Source organism: Buteo buteo, chromosome 3 (genome assembly GCF_964188355.1).
Source record: "Buteo buteo chromosome 3, bButBut1.hap1.1, whole genome shotgun sequence".
Classification (NCBI taxonomy): domain Eukaryota; kingdom Metazoa; phylum Chordata; class Aves; order Accipitriformes; family Accipitridae; genus Buteo; species Buteo buteo.
The window spans coordinates 37,575,800-37,596,574 of record NC_134173.1 but is presented as its reverse complement, the minus strand read 5'-3'; the positions used below and the strand labels follow the sequence as shown (position 1 = coordinate 37,596,574).

The following is a 20,775-nucleotide window of genomic DNA, read 5'->3' as shown; positions in this document are numbered from 1 at the left end:
ATGTGAACAACGTTTATTCTGAGTATGTACAGTAGAGACATAATCTTAGGTATGACCATTGAAGCTGTAGTTCTCAGTGTGTTGTTCCATAATTTTAAAACTGTTAATATGCATTTCAGTCTTCCAAACACAAAGAACATTTTAAAAGAAAAATTATTCAAGCCATTTATTTCAAGTTTAACGTGCAGTCATTTAATGGTCTATAGGCTTAGAAGATTATGATAATTTTCATCACAGATTTTATCAAATCCGGAGGACGGTGTATTAATAATTCAGTAGCTTATACAGAGAGGTGAGAGAATATAATATGGGGCACTAAAATGATAAGGCATATTTTCCATGATGTTACTGTTATAGAGTACTTTCATTGATCAATAAAATGGCTGAAGAGTCTGACTAGGCTATGAGATTGCTGAAGTTAACAACAATTATTGTACAATTGGGTAAAACAGAAGCAGATATTGTGATGCAGTGGGGAAAAGGAAACATCAAAAGCTAATAAGCCATTTTTATATCATAAAAGCATAAGAACAGCTCCATCAAGCTTTAATCACATTGTTATGTTATACATTTATTTAAAAATTGTTAGCTCATTAACAGTGGTTATAACATAGATGATAGTTATAATTATAGTAAGATTAGCAAATACTAAGTTTTGCTTCTATTTCAGTGCACTGAAGCATAAGCTGCACTGTGTGAATCATAAGATTATCTGTTTAAACAGCAGCACTTCTGTATTTCAAGGGGTTTGTTGTTACATTGGTGTCACAGTCCAGTTCAAAAATGCTGACACCCACTTTGCAGGAACTGGTAGTTTAATGCCAGCCAAGGTGAGGAGACCCCATGGCCACCTTGTCCCTAACTCCTCTCCTAGCCATGGGGTGCAGAGTGCCCGCGTCCCTCTGGGTGGCTGCATGTGGGGAATGACTGCCAGTGAATCAGAGCCCTGCTGCAGCCTGGCCGGCCAGCAAGGAGCCTGCACCAGAGCTCCTTTCATAGTAAGCGGTGAAAATGAAGCACTTCCCTCATGTCTCTGCATGGCCCTTTCCAGCATAACAGAGCTCAGCTTGTTTCACTGCATTTGGGGACTTCAGAAGTTCATCAGGCTGGAAATTTTGAAGTGACATAGTCTTGTCAATATTCATTTGACAAAAACATAATTGCCAGGTTTTTTTCAGTTCTTCCTTAAAGAAGAAGAATTTCTCAGGGCCAGGATGTGATTTTTGTTCAAAACTGGGAAGACCGATACCAGAAAATAATGTCCTGTGAGGGAGAGCACTCAACTAGGTGTGAGAGAGACAAATTCAAACCTATATCACTGAGTATTTTTACAAAGTTAACAGCTACAAGAAGTGATACAGGAAGACTATCCCCCAGTCTGTGGCTGTGGTGCACAATTGGTGTATGAGGGAATAGCACAGCAGGACTGAACCAGGGTTTCCCACAGTGCTGCTGTGTGCTTGAACTGCCACATTCTTCTAGAAAAAGTGTCTTTTTCATTTCTCATGTAAAATGTTTAAAAGTCAGTTTCATCATAAGATTCATCTTGGAAATGCTTTATTTGAAAAAACATACAGCTTTGACTTGGGCCAATATCCGTGGAGCTTAGATATTCACCATTTGTCATAGATCATATTAACTGCCCTAATTATCTGGCAACTTTACATGCTGCTGTATAGGTCAGGAGAAGCTTTCAGAGGTTTCATTTATTAAGGGCTGGGAAAAAAGAAGCCATTTTCTAAATAAAGTGTGCAGGGAGGGAGAGGCTGGTGCATACCCACAGTCTGGATGAACCCTGGGAATAGAGAACCTGTTCAGATTTGTCCACAGCTGGCTAGACCACTACATTCATTTTGGACAGCACATGAGATGGTGAAAAGGACATCAGTAAAAGGAAGCGCTTAAGTGGTTACAAATGTAGAAATGTTTGGGAAAAAGCATGTTGTCAGAGAAGATTAAAGGAATTTAAAATAGACTTCCTGAGGAATAGGACAGAGTACCTGTCTTTAAGTATGTTCAGGAGTGTTATTAAAAGGTAGGAGTCATTAGTCTCAGCAGACTGGAAGGATAGAAAAAGGTCTTAAGATAAAAGTAAAATTGCTGAAGAGTTTGAACCAGAAGGGGAAAATGCATGGAAACACCATTGTGGGATGTATATCCAAGGCAGGACTTGACAATAAGCTTTCGCAGATGCTGTGTGAAACCTGTTCTGCTATTATTCAGGGGATGGATTTGCCTGTCCAGGGAGCTTCCTCCCAGTGCTAACATGACTGCCTCATGCTGATATGCATGGCCTCTTGGAAAGACAACAGCCATGGTGCTGATAATGCCAGCTTTGAGTAACTTTTGCTATCATCTGATTTGCTGCGAGGAATGTACAACAGTAATAGATGCAGAGTGTATTGATGGGAAAAGCAGCAGCCAGCGCTGAGGGTAGCACTCTTTCTTCAAGTAGGATTCTTTAGACCATCTTTAAAGGGTTTTGGTAAGACAGTGGCAGGTTGTCGTGGTTTAAGCCCAGCTAGTAACAAAGCACAGCGAAGCTGCTTGCTCACTCCTCCCCCCTGGCCCCGGTGGGATGAGGAGAAAATATAAAGAAAAGCTCATGGGTCAAGACAAGGACTGAGAGGGATCACTCACCACTTATGGTCATGGGCAAAACAGACTCAACTTGGGGAAGAAACAAAATCAATTTAATTTACTACCAGTCAAATGAAAACAAGGATAATGAGAAGTAAAACCAAACCTTAGAACACCTTCCCCCCACCTCTCCTTCCTTCCCTGCTCAACACCACTCCCGGTTTTCTCTACCTAACTGCCCCCCCTCCAGCAGCACAGGGGGACGGGGAATGGGGGTTGCGGTCAGTTCATCATACGTTGTCTCTGCTGCTCCTTCCTCCTCAGAGCAGGACTCCTCACACTCTTCCCCTGCTCCAGCGTGGGGTCCCTCCCACGGGACACAGTCCCTCCTGAACTTCTCTGGCATGAGTCCTTCCCACGGGCTGCAGTCCTTCACGAACTGCTCCATCGTGGGTCCTTTAAGCAGTCCAATCTTCAAGCACAGACTGCTCCAGCGCGGGCTTTCCCACGGAGTCACGGCCATCTTTGGGTGCATCCCCCTGCTCCGGCATGGGGTCCTCCCCGGGCTGCAGGTGGGCATCTGCTCCCCCGCTCCCCTCCATGGGCTGGGGGACACAGCCTGCCGTCTCACCACGGGCTGCAGGGGCATCCCCTCCTCCCCCGCTCCTCCTGCCCCTCCTTCTTCACTGACCTTGCTGTCTGCAGAGGGGTTCTCTCACATTCCAATATCCCCCTACTCACTGCAGGTTCCCCTTCTTAAATACGTTATTCCAGAGGCACTACCACTATCGCTGATGGGCTCAGCCTGGGCCAGAGGCAGGTCCGACTTGGAGCCAGGGAAGCTTCCAGCAGCTTCTCACAGGAGCCACCCCTGCAGCCCCTCCCCTGCTACCAAAAATCCCACCACACAAACCCAAAACACAGGTACAACTGTGACTTTGTATTTTAGCTCTTTACCTTCAAAACTAAGAAAAAATTGAAATGTATTTGCACAGACTTGTCTTTTTTTCTGTTAAGAGAAAATATATCAAATGTATAAAGAAAACACTGTTGCAGACTCTTCAACAAAAAAAGCTCTTAGGAGTGCCACTTGACAAAACAGAAACAAAAGATGAAAACAGTCATGTAATAATTTAGTCATAAAATGAACTCTAATCTTGAAGGTTAAATTTTATTTTAAAAGGTGTAGAGAGAACACAGAATTTTTGCGAACTGATAAATGATTTGATTACATCAAGGACACATCCTCACTGAAGTCAATAAGGAAAAAAAAGTAAAACAACTTTTCCTCTTCTGCTTTTCAGTAATATTTTGAACATTTCTAACATATCTACTCTTAAATGACCTATTTTGGGATAGAATACTGCGAACTTCTCTACATTGCTCTATCAGTGTATTTCAGCTTGACCTGTAGACCATCCTAGTAAAGGAATAAGTCAATCTACAAGCCTTGTCAAGCTTTTGAATATTTGTTGCAACTGTAAACGTAAAAACTCATATTGCTTCAAATTCCTCTTTTGAACATGCATGGGGCTCCAGCTTCTTCTTTGATGCAGGCAGAGAAATAAACTTATGTGACATTCTTCATGAAAATAATCCTGTTGAAATTAATGGAGCTCCTCATATACCAGAGTAACTGTGGATGGAAGTAGGATTGTCCATATGGCTGCCATGGTAGCTGTTTTGGTAAACTATGATTGTGTATCAGCCCTACAACACTCTTGTCATTTAACAGATGTCTGTGTTTTGCTAAATCCTTGCAATTAGTCATTTTTGTTATCACTCTCTCCAGGTCTGAATTAGTTGTACCTAATGAGATCCCATCAGACTGTGCTAAATAGTTTGGTTTACCAGAAATTTAAGCTGATTTTGTCCTATTTGAGTTTGGCAGATACTTCAATATTTTATGCCTGTTCTTGTAAATTTCTGAGCTCTTGAGTCCTATCTCATCACATACTTGAATGGGTGCTTGATTTTAAACACTCTCACAGTGTCATCCTCTTCAACAGGATAATTCTAATGCATGTTATGCATGTGCTCAATGACCTGCTGCATGGGTCTGGAGTGTTTAAGTTCTTAGGTGATCAAGCCTTTCAATAATTTTTTAAAATTGGATTTCTAAGTATGCCATGGTTTTCCAAGTATGCCATGGGGTTTTTTTTCCTTACTCTTTTAAACACATGGCATAGCAGTATTCAGGCAAGATTTTCTAGTTACCTGGCAATTGTTACCTTTAGTTTACTTCTCAAGACCCTCTGTCATAGGATTTTCAGAATAGTAGTGGAATTTTGCTTGTGCTTTTGTTGTTGATGTTCTGGCCCGTTTTATTTCTAAGGTTCTGCTGTGTAGAAGCAGACGTACGTTCCCACAGGAACTATATATACCCCATTCACTCTATAAATAACATAGTGGGTCAAATTCTGTCCATGGGTCCCTGCACACAGCTCCTGCTGTAGTCATGCAAGGGAATGGTTTTGTCCTAGTTGTGCAAAACTCATTCACTAAGGTCCATGGAGCCTCTCTTCTCCCATACTGCAACACAGGGGACTCCACGCATGGATATACGAAAAATGCTTTTTAGTCCTCTGTCTGCTCTGTGTAGATCCTTTTTATTAAGGTTTCCTGGATTTTATTAGATAATCTACCATTTGAAATGGTGAGACAGAGATGACTATTGACAAAAATGACGCTGAAACTAAAAGAAGGGCCCTATCACCTCACCATTTTACCTGATCCAGTTCCTGTCCAAATGACAATGGCACAATTCCCTTCACCTTCCTTGATGCAGGATCAGACCTTGTCATGAAACTCGCCAGGTGTGTTTGGGTTGGAAAATATTACAAGCCTACCTGATTAAACAAATTTCCTCAGCTGCTGTGGGCAGAAAAAGAAAGGTCTAATCTTAGTTGTTCAAACCTTTCCACCTTATCACCCAATTTTCCCAGTGGGTGGCTACATCTATAATTTAGTGTGGATTGAGTAAAATAGTAACAAAAGCACTTGCCACTTTGATCTCGGTATGTTTATTTAATGAGTATTCAATATGCAAGAGATAGTTTAGCATAGGAGTCCAGACTACAGTGTGTAAGTTTGGGTTTATTTTATTTTATTTTATTTTATTTTATTTAACACCCAAGGTTAAAAGGAGCAGGAACCCAGCTGAGAGAGTTCAGAGTTCATCCCTGCATGTTCACTGTCTTCCATTTAAAAGTACACAAAGGACTAATACAGTACCCGCTCTCCCCTGGGCTGTCTTTGATACACTCTGCTGTGCCTGGACTCTGCCACTCCTCCTATCAGTCTGATCCTACTTCTATTAGCCTGCTGTGCTCAGCACTGTAACCTCATTCAGCTACCACTCTGCATGCAGGCTAACAACTTCAAGGCTCTGTCAGGCATTGACACATGCAGGCTCCAAGCGGGAAGCTAAACACCCCCCTTCACCTCCTCTCCAGTTCCACATTAACCTCTATTAAGTGCAGGAAAAACACAAATGCTGTAGTGCCATCATTCAGGTTTTAACTACCAGTGTATATTTAGATATTCAGCCAGTTTGCCACCCTTGAGAAAGTACTCAGCAGACCCTCTGGTTCCTCCCCTTTCTCGCAACGAGAGCGGTAAATAGTGAGTTAGCTTGGGGAACGCAGTGGTAGAAGGTCTGGGTTGGATATTTATGGCACAGGCATAAAAATCTGAGAGAAAACTTTGACAGCACTGCCTATACTTTTTGAGGCAATAGCATGTGTTATAAATGGAAAATGAGACGAAAATGGCCTCATTCTAGGAGAATCGAGCAGGGTATTTTCAAAACACATCCCCTTTGAAAGCCAGGCTGTAGAAAAGAGACAGTGCAGTGCTAGTCTGCAAGCCCTATCGCGCTTTGATCCAAGCACTGAATGTATCAAAGTCCATTGGGTGCTGTGGGCAGAGAGAGTTTTGTCGCTGTTTCTGGCTCTTTCTAAGTATAGGAAATGTCTGACAGCATATCCTTGTGAAGCAGCACCCTCGCTTCCCGCTCTGGGGCTTGCTGCCAGCACTGAACCACCTTGTGGCTCACTCCCACTCTCTGGGGAGCCGTTGAGACCGGGGCAGATTCCTTCCCAACTCCAATATGCCTAGCCCACACATCACTATACTTGGATTAATTAAACACATCATACCCCATATTCCTGGTTTAGAGTTTTTGGGCAACATGTAAGAAAATGAAAGCACAGGAGACATAAAGGATTTTCCTAATACTTTACTCCTGAAAATGAGTTACAGAATTAAAATTAATAACAGTAATAATCTTGAGACACACTGTCTCCTCCATAATGCTTGGCACATCAAACTGTCCATGACCTGGAGGGTTCTTAGTGTTCCAGGTGGGACAGGACTTCTCTACGTCCTGCCAGTCTGCAGTAATCACCTTCCTTTGGCCATACAGGGACATTCAGCTCTGCAGAGAAATTTGACTTCTTTTTGCCATGGTGCTCCATTCAGGCATTCTCACCCAATCTCATAGTCTTCCAGTTCTCTACTCTTTTGAAAAACAATCCTGGTAGGAGAGAGGGAAGACAGCAGAACAGAGACAATCGAAGTCGATAGTACTAGATTGTTTTTTGACAATTTTCCTGTTATAGTCTTCAGTGAGGTGTCAAGCCCCTTTCCCGGGAAGGACGCCTGTCTGGAACGCGTTACTATAACCTGTCTTGGGGAAATTTAAACATGTGTTCAGTACAGCATACAAAATGGAGTTCAGGAGACAAAATGGAGTTTCAATTTAATACACACATACCACTCTGCCAACCTGTGTCAAGAAAGGGATTTTCCATTGTGTAATAATGTTTACAGGGCATCTCTGTTTTTATCTTCAGTGATTGCTGTAACAAGATCAACTGTTTCTTTAGCATAGCCATTTGATGATTTATGTTGTATCCCGTCATTATTTTAGTCTCATTTCAGCAGCTTTGAGTAAAATAAAATATCACTCTGTTTGTCATCGAGCAACCTGAGACAGTGTCCACTCTTGGCATTTGGTTTAAAATAAACAAAATTACCTAGTTTTAAAGCTTTTTCAGGATTAGCAGCTTTTAGATAATGTAAGTTACAAATGATATCTATAAGCTGTAAGCACTAAAAACACTAAATCACTAGAAATAAATTATCTTTTACACAATGTTATTGCAATATTTTCTTAAAATGGAACACAATGAATTGTGTTGGGGTGCTGTCAGAGCAAGGTAAACTATGGTTAAAAAGTATAGTTAAAGTTCAAATTTAAATCTAGCTTCCAATTCCAATCTAAGACGGGAGAAATTTCTATTTAGATTATGTGATTAATAACACAGGCTTTGAAGATCTGTAACATCCTTTGAAGAAATCAGGATGTCGAGTCCAAGTGGCTTTACCCAGAAGCTGAACTTATTAAGTACAGCAACTTTCACCAATTTGATGTTCTCTCCCCTTGCTGCTTCTCCTTTAATCTCTACATTTCAGGATATCGCTGTCGAGATATATTTGTGGACAAAACAGTGTCTGAAGTTGCTCCCCCTCCACACCCCAGCCCCAAGCTTGTTTTGGCATCAAAAGCCATATGGGCTAGTATTCATCATGCTTCCCTGCCTGCACTGCCATTGGACAGGATGTAGTACTATCATACTGTGCTGTACTTCAGCATGAACTAGAAGCTCAAAGATCCATGTGCTTGATTTGTTTTCTTTTAGCTAATATAACCATGCCTGCAGAACTTAGGGCACATATATATGCATACAAAGAGAAAGCAAATACAGAATTCCCTCAGAAGTTGAAAACTGTGAATGAAAAAGGACAAACCAAACCCTCACTTCTTTCAACACCAGCAAAGAAGTGTGAGGTAGCAAGGAAACAAGATAAAGAGAGTGGTGAAAATTCATTCTCCCTGTAATCCAGATAGCATAGGTGACCCTGGCAATGAAGACAGAGTGACTTGGCATAGAAGAAGGTAGCCTGTGGGGAGGGGAGGACACAAAAGTTAGGCTGGAAGCCTCTGTTGAACCTGTACATCCCTGTGGCAGTTTTCACCTGAAGCTAATGCAGGTATGTCTCTGCATTTATAATCACTGTCTATGTAGATACAGTTAGCAGTATATAAAAGCGTTTTGTTTCCAGTTACCCTCTTTGGCTTTCAACCCCTTCTAGTTTTTTCTTCCCTCTTGCTCCTTCCTTTTTGTCTTGCAAATTTTTCTGTGTATGTAGGCTATAAGAAAGATTCTTTAAGTTGGTGTCACCATGAGAAATTTTGTTCTCTGGTTTTGTGCAACCTGATTATAACGTGTTTGTGACATAGTCCACATAGGGTGTTTTCATTTAAAGAAGCACATAAAGAATGAATAAAAAAATACCATTCCTGCAAACTTTGCCACTTCATAATCATTATTATAAATGCTGGCAGAGTTGGCTGCAACCTAAGTGGGAAGATGAAAACAGGCTTCCTGGCCGTGACTACATCATATGACTCTGATATGACGCCATGCTAATGGGAGACAAGAGCCAGCTTTGAATCCCTTGGTAAATCCATGCCTGATAAAACAGCCTTACCAGTCCAGACATTTGCTGAAGTCTATCACAGCTCTTGCATCAGTAACAGTCAGCCAGTGTTTATGTAATTATGTTCCTAACTTATATGAGTAAATTGCATTTAATAACAGCACTTGGGTATTTTGTGCATGTTGGTTGCTGAACATTATAACTTGTCTTACAAAAGGTTAGTCTAAGTAAGGTTCTAACTGGCCATGCCATAGTGTTGCCTGTATGTTTTATTTATAATAATCATTTAAATAAAGAATATGATGCAACTCTGAATATATATTAAAAACCGCTCCCAGTTATATATCTTTTCATATTACAATGCAGTCATATTCTTAGTTTGCTCTCACCCAAACTTCTCATGCAGTTACACTTTAATATGAAAAGAAATGTTGTCAAGAGTAGTTATTATCACACATCAGAATATTGTATTAGCATTCACTTTTAATAGATTAAAATGAAAGATTTTGAAATCTGCCCTTAGTGATACTGAAGGATCTTGGAGGCACATTGGGAAAGCTTTAGATGAAATGTCATATGATATATATACATCATACATAGGTTCATAAAAGACAGTTCATTTAACTGCCTGCCTTTGTGTTTTGTCTGTTCTGTTTGGATGAATCATCCACAGGTTAAGTGATGCTTGTGCAGTTTCTTTGCTTGAAATCAAGCACAGTAAGTGGCAGGGAAGTTTAGGGAATACAAGGTTCTTGTAGACCTGGGGATGATGAGTAAAATAAGACCATTTTGGAGGCATGGAGTATAACCTAGAAGAAAAATCTGGTGGTTGGAGTCATCTTTGGGTTGTATCTGCTGATCTTTTGACTCACTGTCTGATCCAGATAGGATGCTTGAACTGCTGTTTCATTAATCACCTCACTTGTAAAGCTGAATTCGAGGTGGGTGTAGTATAAGTTAAGCTGTCCTGGAGGAGAGCTGTTGAGAGATGCCATGCTGCAGAGCCTGCATGTTACAAAGCAGTGTAGAAAAAGGTGAAATGATTCAATATTAATTTATGGGGTTTAGGGGCTTGTTTTGGAAGCTTCTGAAATGCATGGGAAGAAACAAGACTAGAACCTTCCAGTTGATCAAATCATTGGCATTTTTTTCTCAGTTTATTGTTGCGATGTGGGATGGTCACATTTGGGCAAGATACAATGATGTGCTGCATCAGTGTCTCTGAACTTCTTGTTATTGAAGGCTTGTTATTGAAGCCCTTTTTTTGGCTGGGGTGGGATGTATAAGTCATCTGTATTCCACATGTCCTGGTTTCAGCTGGGATAGAGTTAACTGTCTTCCTAGTAGCTGGTACAGTGCTATGTTTTGAGTTCAGTATGTGAAGAATGTTGATAACACTGATGTTTTCAGTTGTTGCTCAGTAGTGTTTAGACTATAGTCAAGGATTTTTCAGCTTCTCATGCCCAGCCAGGGCACCTGACCCAAACTGGCCAACAGTGTATTCCATACCATGGGACGTCCCATCTAGTTTAGGAACTGGCAAGGGGGGGGCAGGGAATCGCCGCTCGGGGACTGGCTGGGTGTTGGTGGGTGGGTGGTGAGCAATTGCCCTGCGCATCATTTGTACATTTCAATCCTTTTATTACTACTGTTGTCATTTTACTAGTGTTATCATTATCATTATTAGTTTCTTCTTTTCTGTTCTATTAAACCGTTCTTATCTCAACCCAGGAGTTTTACTTCTTTTCCCAATTTTCTCCCCCATCCCACTGGATGGGGGGGAGTGAGTGAGCGGCTGCGTGGTGCTTAGTTGCTGCCTGGGGTTAAACCACGACACCACACTTCTTTGGTAGTTGGGAAAGATGATGATGAATAAACAATTCAGCATTGAAAGTAAACATTCTGTTTCATTTTGGTATACAAAAATCATAATTTCACTCTTTTATAAACATTTTAGTAAACATTGAGAATGTGAAGGAGGCATCGCCTGAGAATACCTGCTGTAGGAATTGCATGTGTATATGCTTTGTCATTTGAGTTTACAGGTGGTTTTCAGTCTCACATCTGAAGTCTTAGGAGCTGCCAAGAAGCCATGCACCATGCTGTACTAGACTGAGGGCAGATAATAATTTATATAGCTGTAAATGTAGTACAAATACTAACATAACATCAGTGTTAGTGTCAGCTAATACATTACAGTCTGCATCCTGCAAATATAAACACTGCAAAAATACACATTGCATCAAATCTTATTGAACTCTACAACCTATTACACAACATCTTCCACACACTTCTAACAAGCAGATGCTAACTATTGCAGTGACTAAACTCCATGTTTCAATATTGAAGAGATTAAGTAATAAATCAAACAGCTGCTAGGTATTTTTAGATGTTAACGGTCCCTCAGATTTTACAGACATTATGCATCAATATATTTTTCTGAGAACTTACCCTAACAAATTAATCCAAAATGTTGCAGAAGGTCATTTCTCATTTAAGGCCAAGTCAAAAGGCCAGGAAGTTTAACTCTAGGTATACTTTTGGGTTTTGGTTTCGTTGATACATGCTCACACTAAGCCCACAGACCGTGGTAGAACAAAAGCATTTCAGAGCTAACTAGAGGGCCACAAGCAATGAACAGGAAAGACTGAGACCCAAGATCCTATCAATGCCGGAGGCACCACTAGCAGCAAGGCACTGATCAGGTAGGCAGATGATCCAAGAACAACACACAGAATGATGAAAATTTCCAGGATTCATGGAAAAATAACTTAGGGAGATTTTTCTGTGAATGCAGATTTGGTGATTGTAAACTTGGGAGCAAGGACAGATGAACAAACATCCAAAAGAGGGAGTTATCTAAAAGACTAGTATACTTCATGAAGATTCTTAAATCACAGGCTCAGGCATTATGGAAGGCAAAATAAATTGAAATAACACTTGACTTTATCTAGCCAGTATGCAGAAAGGGAAAGAAATTTCTTAATATTCATTGCAACTAAACACATGCAACATAGTATTTGAATTATAACAATGCTTGCATTGTAGTGCAGCAAACATATGAAGACAATGAGGGAAATTCAAAATAGGAGACTTAAGGAATCATGGTTTCCAGGGCAGATAGGACTACCATAACCAGACAGTGTAACTATCTTGTCTGTAGGATTTCTTATAAATATGATATGGAATGCATCTTTTCTGAAAAAGATATCTAACTTCATTTTAAAATGTCTAAGAAATGATGAGTTTGCTGTTGACATAATGCTTAATTATCTTCTAAAGTAGGAACTTGTATCTTATTTCAGGACTGAATTTCTATAACTCCCATTTCTCAACACTAGATCTCATTATACCACTGTCAGGAAGGCTGACATCTTGCTATCAGATATCTTTCCAGGGTGTAAGTACCAATCACAGTGATCAAGGCACCTTTCAGCCTTTCGTCTGACAAGCTGAATAAGTTGAGTTCCTGTAGGCCTTGCAATGGGGCGCTTGGTTTCCAACTGCAGGCTGTGAAATCTCTCTTCAGAATTTCACCTGTCCATCTGAGCAGAAGAAACAGTGCATTTTTTCCACTGTGCAAACAATCCAGATGCTAAAAAATTTTCTCCAACACTCTACTTTGAATGCTAATAAATAAGAACATTCTTGAATGAGAAAGCTGAAAGAAATGGCAAGAGTAAACAAGAAACAATAAAGGAACAACCATCAATCCCTATTTTTATGATCTAATCCAACTATCTCTATTCCATCAAACTTTGGAAATACTCTATTCCCTATGGCAGATCTGTGCCTGTGGCATAATCCTTTCCCTCCCATGAAACTAAGACTTCTGACAGATAGGCTGTGACTATCTATTAAATAGGTCTGGCCAGGAAGGGCAGACCTTCAAATGCTGTGCCAGGAACTGGCACTTGTTCATTTCTACTGCTGCTGTTACAAGCCTTGTAGCCTCTGGCAGAGGAGGATGAACAGCTGGAAGCCAAAACCTTTTCAGCCACCTCAGCAAAAATTGGTAGAGCTATCTGCCAAAGCCGCAGTTTGACTTTGCCACCCTGTTCTAGTTGAGTATAATGCACCTTGCAGATAGGATATCCCGAGAAGCCTAGCACAAATCAAGCAATGTCCGTGGACTTTTTCACTGACACCTTCTGTAGGAGCAGGGCAAGCTCAGTAGTGGGGACTTTTTAAAAAAGCCGCCACATCATCAGAAATAATGGCTCATGTCCAAAATATGTCACTCTAAGCATTCACAGAAGGGATCAGGTGAAAGTTATTTCAAACAGACCTCATAACAGCTGGAAATTTGTGGTTGATGACTGGGGATGGGGATTCCTGCTGTTGTTCATTTCTACTTGAAAGGTTTGGAAAGATTTTCCCTACCTCCTGAGTGGACACTGGGGCTATAGTTGCCCTGTTGGCACTGCCATTTGAGCGGCATGACAAGTTCTATGGGGACATTTTCCAGATTACATAAGAAATCAGTAGTTTTATACTTCTTTGAGTTGGAACTGGATGAGGCTTCAGTCCTGACAGTTTTTCTCCATCTAGACCTTCAGATTTTAATCAACTCCTTTCTATCACGTTTCTGTTACTTCTTAACTGCAGCTGAGGGGAGAAAAGAACAACAACAAAAAAGCTTTGTATACATTTCCAGGAATGGTATTTGTCATTTACGGAAGGGTATTTTTGCAGTTCTGATTATGAATGTTTACTTTATTCACACATCGAGCAAACTATCCTCTTACACCATATGGTCAGGAGGTATACTGTTTCATACGTTCAGATGTCTGAAAGCTGTCTGGAAATGTATTTCCTACTTTCTGATATGGGAACATTTCAATAGGAGGGGGTTTAATTTGTTTTGAAATTTCAACTCTTGTTCTGCTCAGAAGCTAAAGTTGGAATCCATTAAGATGCATTTTAGTGCAGTTTCTATTCTCATCTTCCTTTTCTCAGTAACTGTGCAATTCACTTAGTACTTCATTACAACCAACAGCAATATGTATACATGGTGCACAAAATGAGCCATTTTGTTTTAAAACAGATTGCAGATGAAAGGAAACCATTCATTTCTTGCTTGCTAGCTGTAATTACTAGAGCGCTAATTACTCCAAATCACTGACATCCAGGGTCAATAAGGATGACAACAGGAACATCAAAGACAAGATGCACACATGCAATTACAAGTCTCTAAAACCAGGCTGTAATATTATTTTATGGCTACCGGTTTTTTTCAGTCAATGCTGAAAAATATTCAAGTTTGCTGAATGTTTACTATTATTTCCTTTGCAGTTTGACGGTGAGAACATGTATATGAGTATGACAGAGCCGAGCCAGGACTATGTGCCAGCCAGCCAGGTGGGTTAATTAATCTTCTCTGCCTTGTTTCAAATTGTAATTAAACAAATTCAAAGAGTTGCATTGCAAATGAGTGGCACTATCAGTAACTGCTGCAATCAGGAATAATCATAATTTATAAACAAAGCATTTAAGCCTTGTTTCCAGTTAATGAGATAGAGCTGATAAAACACCAGAGTTGGCGTTTGTTGAAAGATACTACCTTGTTTCCTCTCCAGAATGCAAGCAGCTGTTTTGCCAGCATGATCTTTCCTAAACAGTTGTTTTAGCTTCAGGAAATAAAGTCTTTACAGGTGCAGGTTATTTGTTTATCTGACTGCAGACAAGTTAATCATTATAAGCTACACATGTCACAAATAGCTTTAATTATCACTCGTAGGCCAGTTGTAGTTGAAGAATTGCAGCTTTAACAGTAATTGTATGGCTGAGGAATGTTACCAATGTTGCACAATTAGCAGTGGGGTTAAGGCAATGCCTTGGTCTTCTGTAGCTTGCTGCCCAAAAGGTTTAATGTGATGTGGATTCTTGACAGGTATTTTTGAGTCCTTTCCCTTTTGGAGAACCCTACACACTAAATTCTGATATCAGGTGTATATTTAAAGATCTTTGAACTTTCCACTTGAACCCTAAAATACTATAGATTCTAAGAATGAAAGTTTTTAATTACTTCCTAAAAAGCAAAAATAGTTTTGGAATTTTTGGTTTGTCTACCTGTAGCTACATCTATATTTAGGGGAGAAATTTTCATTTACTTCACACGTTTTGGTCAGTTTAATTCCACGTTAGTAAGTGATGGTGATAGTGATGCAGGTCAGTTAAATTGTGTCAGAAATTGCCCTGAATAATCAGACTTGTGGTCTAGGTCATGCAATATCTCAGGCTCAGCAGTGGCTAGTCTGATATACCTCTTTCTGACAGGACTAGTAGGATTATGTGAAGAGCTCTCATTAGGTGGGAAGTAAGTTTGCATGCATAGTAAATGGGTGTAGATGAGCAGGATGTAATTTAGGAATCAGCAGCCTTGGAAAGTGGCAGTACATTCAAAGCTAAATGTCTTCATGAAGTAGGATTCTTCAGGTACACGGGTTCATTTGAGGGCAGGGAAGCAGGAGGCTGTGTGAGATGAGCTACATTGTTCAATCAAAAAGACTGTCTTTAAAATGTTCCACCATGTTGCTTCCCAGCCTTCTGTTGAAGTTACTCTGAAATACCTTTAGAGACCAACTGTACTTTGCGTTTAGGATTTGTGTGTGATTGAACTTATTCAGCTAGGAACCCTCCAAGATCCAGAGGTAGTTTAGAATAGAACTGTTTGATTAAAAAATGAAAAATTATATTATTAATTTTTCTCTAACCATTAATCCAAAAACTGTACTGACAAGTTTTAGTATTACTATTAGATTAAAGCAGCCTAGTATCATCTCATTTATGCCTTAAGGGTTTTGAAGTGCAAGGGCTAATTGAATTTGTTTGAAACAGTAGAAATACAAACTCTGTGAATGATTGCTGTTATAAGGCAGCTGCTACCTTTCAGAGAATCATTATGTCTGTCTTAAATAGTTTTGAATAAAGAATTGCAAATCTATATTATACATCAGAATTATTTTTCTTCTGTTGATATTTTTGTGCTGTGTGTGCATGTAGTTTAAATAATTTAAATGGCATATTGAAAAATTAAAAGTATAAGTTTTAATCTTTTATGCGGTTTCTACATGTGCTAACGAGGCCCAGATCCTCGGAGATATTTATGCGTCTAACACTCACTGATTTCAGTGGAAGTAAGGTGCTTAAAGTACCTTTAAAGATCCAGGCCTAGATATTTTAAGTGCAAATGATGTTGTCTTCAAGGAAAAAGTCTATCAAATGAAACATTTCCAAGTTCAAAGATGACAGAAAACCCTGAATGCTTACTAAGGACTGGAACCAAGAAAGACTTAAAATCTCTTACAGACTTAAAATCTCGCTATGGCAAAGCCGAGCTCTTGGGTGTCTGGCTCCCAGGTGGAGTTCAAAACCCAGAGGCAGGTGTCAAAACTTTCTGTCCTTTGCTGGGGGATCCATGTGACAAGAGGTAGCTCAACTGCCAGGCACAGTATTTTGAGTAACTACCAAATGCACACCGGTCAAACAGCTTCCTGTGCCTGTTTGAGAGAAGCCGTCAGCCTTGGGCTGTCACACCCTCCTTTCCCTTACTGTCATTCTCTCCTGGTGCTTACAACATTGCAGTGGTTTTTGAAGTGAATATATCTGAAAGCCTGTAATAATAGCAATATTTTTTTTTAAAAAGGAGACAAAAAAACACACAGTAGGAACAGGAAGCCGGGGTATGTTAGAAACCTGCCTCCCTCTTGTTTTGGCAAGAACCTGGGACTGCAGGAGAAGCTTTCCCAAACCTGCTCCTGACATAAGATAGCTGCTAGTCGTTCCTCCAAGGAACTAAGCAGCCCTCCATGACAGTATTGGCAAGGTCTTCACGCACTGTAATGGGGCACCATTCCTATCTCAGGCATAAACATTGGGTGGTCAGCCAAAATTGGTGAACTGACTACCATTTCAACATCCAATCTGCTTGTTAAAACTGGAAAGAATATGATATTCACTACTCTGAAAACAAAGCATGCAAGACTGTGTAGCTTACTGGGGAGGGAGGGGAAGAGGAAAGGATGTGACTGTATTTTCTGGTCCCTGTTTTCAGGACTGTTTGTTCATTTTCCTCTTGCAGTTACTGGAAGTAAAACAAATAATCCCATAAAAAAAGATGAGAAAGTGTTCTCTCCCAGGTGAAAGTCTAGTCACTTCATCCATAGAGTTTTGTCCTGTGTCCATTTTGCATCTTTCTCATGAGCCTTACAGTTGCATGACCTCAGTGAGAAGAGTGTAGGCTCCTTCCCACCCTCAAAAACTTGGCTGTTGCCTTGCAAGATCAGACATAAGGGTTCGAATCCTGTCAGAATGAGGAGTGAATTCATTTCTCCACTTTCCTTGATGGATGCACATCTGCTGTTAACTAAAATACGAATCCCACATGTTAGGAGATGCGCGGTCCTATCAGAAACTTTTACTCAAGCTCTGATCATGCTGACTGAGTCAGATGCGAGCATCATTTTCTAATTTCAGAGTCTGACACAGCTTATTTGGGAGGTAGGTTGGCAGACTGAGTCATGGTATGCAACACCAAAGACCAAGGGATTTCCATTAGACTGTCTTCAGGATTATGTGACTATAGAGGCAGGGTTTTGGGGATCCTGATGCACGCTGACATGCGCTTCAGTTCTTTCTGTTTACTGCAAAGTGTTCATATCCAGAAAAACATACCCTTGTATTATTTTGAGGGTTTTAATCAATTTATCCCCTTTAGGCTAACATAAATAAAAGCTCAGCCATTGGACAGAAAAAATATAGTTTTGTTTCTTTTGCTATATAACATCAAACATCTGCATAGCTTGGTAATTCAAGACAAGTTGCCTCACAGCATCCCTCAACAATTATCATTTCTGTTCAATTTTCAAATCAGTACATGCTTTGGGACTTATAGACTAAGTTGCTAAGTAGCAACATATGGCTCACTACTGTTCCTGTGATGTTGCTGCAAGCAAATAGCATAATTCTATACTTGAAATGATTTTTACAGAAAGCCAGTGCTGGAACTGAGCCAGAAGTGGAAGTATACAGTAAAAATTAATGATATTCTTTTAAACTGTCCCAAAAGGCTGTTTGGCAATGTTGTCTCTGTGTACATTTTATATATACATGTAAGTACTGTATTTTTGGTTATGATATATGTAGTACAGGTCTCTGCACTGCAGGCATGTCTTAAATGAGTTATGCCAGCCATATTAACAAACATACATAGTAAAACTACATGACATTTTCACTACTAATTGCACTTCGATCTGAAAATATTTATCATTTTAAAATAAAACTATGCCAACTGCTCGGCATTTCAAATTCACACAAATATATTGTTTTCTCCCCACACTTATAATTGGAATCTCAGAGATGAATTGTACTTCATGTAATTCCTTCTCCTGTAATTTGTGGGCCATGCATAGCACAGTGTAAAATTATATTGTTTATTTTACATTTCTTCCTACTCACGATACAGAATGTAATTCAGGACTCTCTTGCAGAAAGCCTTGGCACTTTTGTAGCCTTCCTAAGGCCTGATAAATGTTAAGGTTAATGAATCCAGCTGCCAAATACCCTGCACGATCCAAAGGGAAGAGAGGAGAATTGGCCTGGAGCTGATGGTTTGGGGCAGTACCTCCATTGCCCCAGTGGGAAGAAAAGAGATACCCGAGGCAGAGGAAGGAATACTGTTTGCACAGAGGTGGTATTTTCCTCCCTCCCAGAGCTATGCCAGGGAGATCTATATAGGATATGTACGCATGCTCTTTGATACAATGGGCACTGTGGGTATCAAAACTGTTTTGTCCTGTACAGCTCCAGGGTAAAGTAGGGTAGAATGACATCCAGCAGAGAGATTTTTCATGTTAATAAGAAACTAAAGGGTTTCTCTGGCTTTTGTTGCCATATGCACATGGTCCTAGGTATATCCCTAACTTCTTTTTACATGTTTATACCTTAATGCTTAGGGTGTTAATGGGATAGCTATTACTTATGTGAAGTAGGGATGGATAAATGCTACATAATAGCTGCCCTCTCTTGCTCTGTATTGGTCCTTCCCTGTAGGTAGAATAGAATTTCAGGATACTGTATCCCATTCCTGCCAGAAGATATGGCTCTTCTTTATTGCCGCTCTTCTAGAGCCACAGTCAGCAAAGCAAGGCAGGAGTTGGCTGCCTTGGAGAGGATTCAGGTAAGGCAGCATTCTTAGATGGAGAATCACTAAGTGGTCCAGTGTAGTCCCATGGGTACGTACTACCCTGAAGTCCAGGACAATCCTGCTCAAAAGCTGGAAAGCTTTTGCTCATTAGTTGAAAGGCTGCTCTACAGTGAGAGGGCAATGCGACCTGGTCAGTCAGCTCACTGGCTGTAGTTCAGGGCTGTTTTGGACCATATTCCACCTCCCTCTTCCTGGTCCACTATCTTTTAATTTCAAAAACAGATTATCATCAAGAAGGAGTCCACTTCTCACTCCTTCGTTTCTCTGAAGTAGGCTATAGATGCCACTTTTCACTCCAAAAATGGGATGTAGGTTTAAATGGCCTCAGGGAAAGGAAAACACTAGGCAGGTCTTTCAGATCCTGGATGAGTGGTTAAAGGTAGATGTAATTTTACCTACCTTTCCCTTTTGTATAGAACATAATCTTTTAATGTGTCTTAGCATCAGGCACAGAGTCTGGAAAGAATTGAGTCCCTGATAAAAATACATCAACAGTTGCATTAATAAGGCTATGTATATGTTTATAGATAGAAGTATATAGCATCACAGAATGGTTTGAGTTGGAGGGCGTCTTTGAAGATCATCTAATCCAATCCCCTGCCAAGGGCAGGGACATCTTTCACTAAATTAGGTTGCTCAAAGCCCCATCCAACCTGACCTTGAACACTTCTGATGATGGGGCATCCACAACTTCTCTGGGCAACCTGCTCCAGTGTCTCACCACCCTCATCATAGAAAATGTCATCCTTATCTCCAATCTAAATCTACCTTCTTTCAGTTTAAAACCATTGCCCCTTGTCCTTGGTAAAAAGTCTTTCTCCATCTCTCTTATAAGCCCCCTTTATATATTGAAAGGTTGCAGTAAGGTCTCCCCAGGGCCTTCTCTTCTCCAGGCTGCACAACGGCAACGCTGCCAGCCTTTCTTCACAGGAGAGGTGTTCCAGTCCTCTGATCATTTTCGTGGCCCTCCTCTGGACCCACTCTAACAGGTCCATGTCTGTCTTGTGCTGGGGACCCCAGAGCTGGATGCAGTACTCCAGGTGGGGTCTCATGAGAGCTGAGTAGAGGGGGAAAATCACCTCCCTTCACCTGCTGGTGATGCTTCTTTTTATGCAGCCCAGGATACAGTTGGCTTTCTGGGCTGCAAGTGCACATTACTGGCTCATGTCCAGTTTGTCATCCACCAATATCCCCAAGTCCTTCTCTGCAAGGATGTGTTATACAAGTCTGTATGAATGTCTTTAGCTTTAATGCAAAATGTATGTGCACGTGCTGTGTATGTATTCAAGGATATTTTAAATTTTTTTTGTAATCAAATACCTCAACTTTTATGAAAAAAGTCAAAATTATGGCCTGTTGACCTGCATTTAAGAGCTTTTTCAAATTTCACAGAGAACACATAACTCAGGCGAAATACCTTTACCCTCCTTTACAGAAATTCATTTTAGTCGGGTTATGTTCAGCAAGCGTTGAACTTGTAC

General features: G+C 40.4%; 1 protein-coding gene across 1 annotated transcript in view; it reads left to right on the top strand.

Annotated features, from left to right (window-relative positions):
* The window catches only part of TOX (thymocyte selection associated high mobility group box), a 224,860-nt gene that overhangs the window by 102,787 nt on the left and 101,298 nt on the right, over positions 1-20,775 (top strand). The window contains exon 2 of the mRNA XM_075024334.1: positions 14,383-14,448. Coding sequence (XP_074880435.1) covers positions 14,383-14,448 — 66 coding nt within the window. The remainder of the gene's footprint in view (positions 1-14,382; positions 14,449-20,775) is intronic.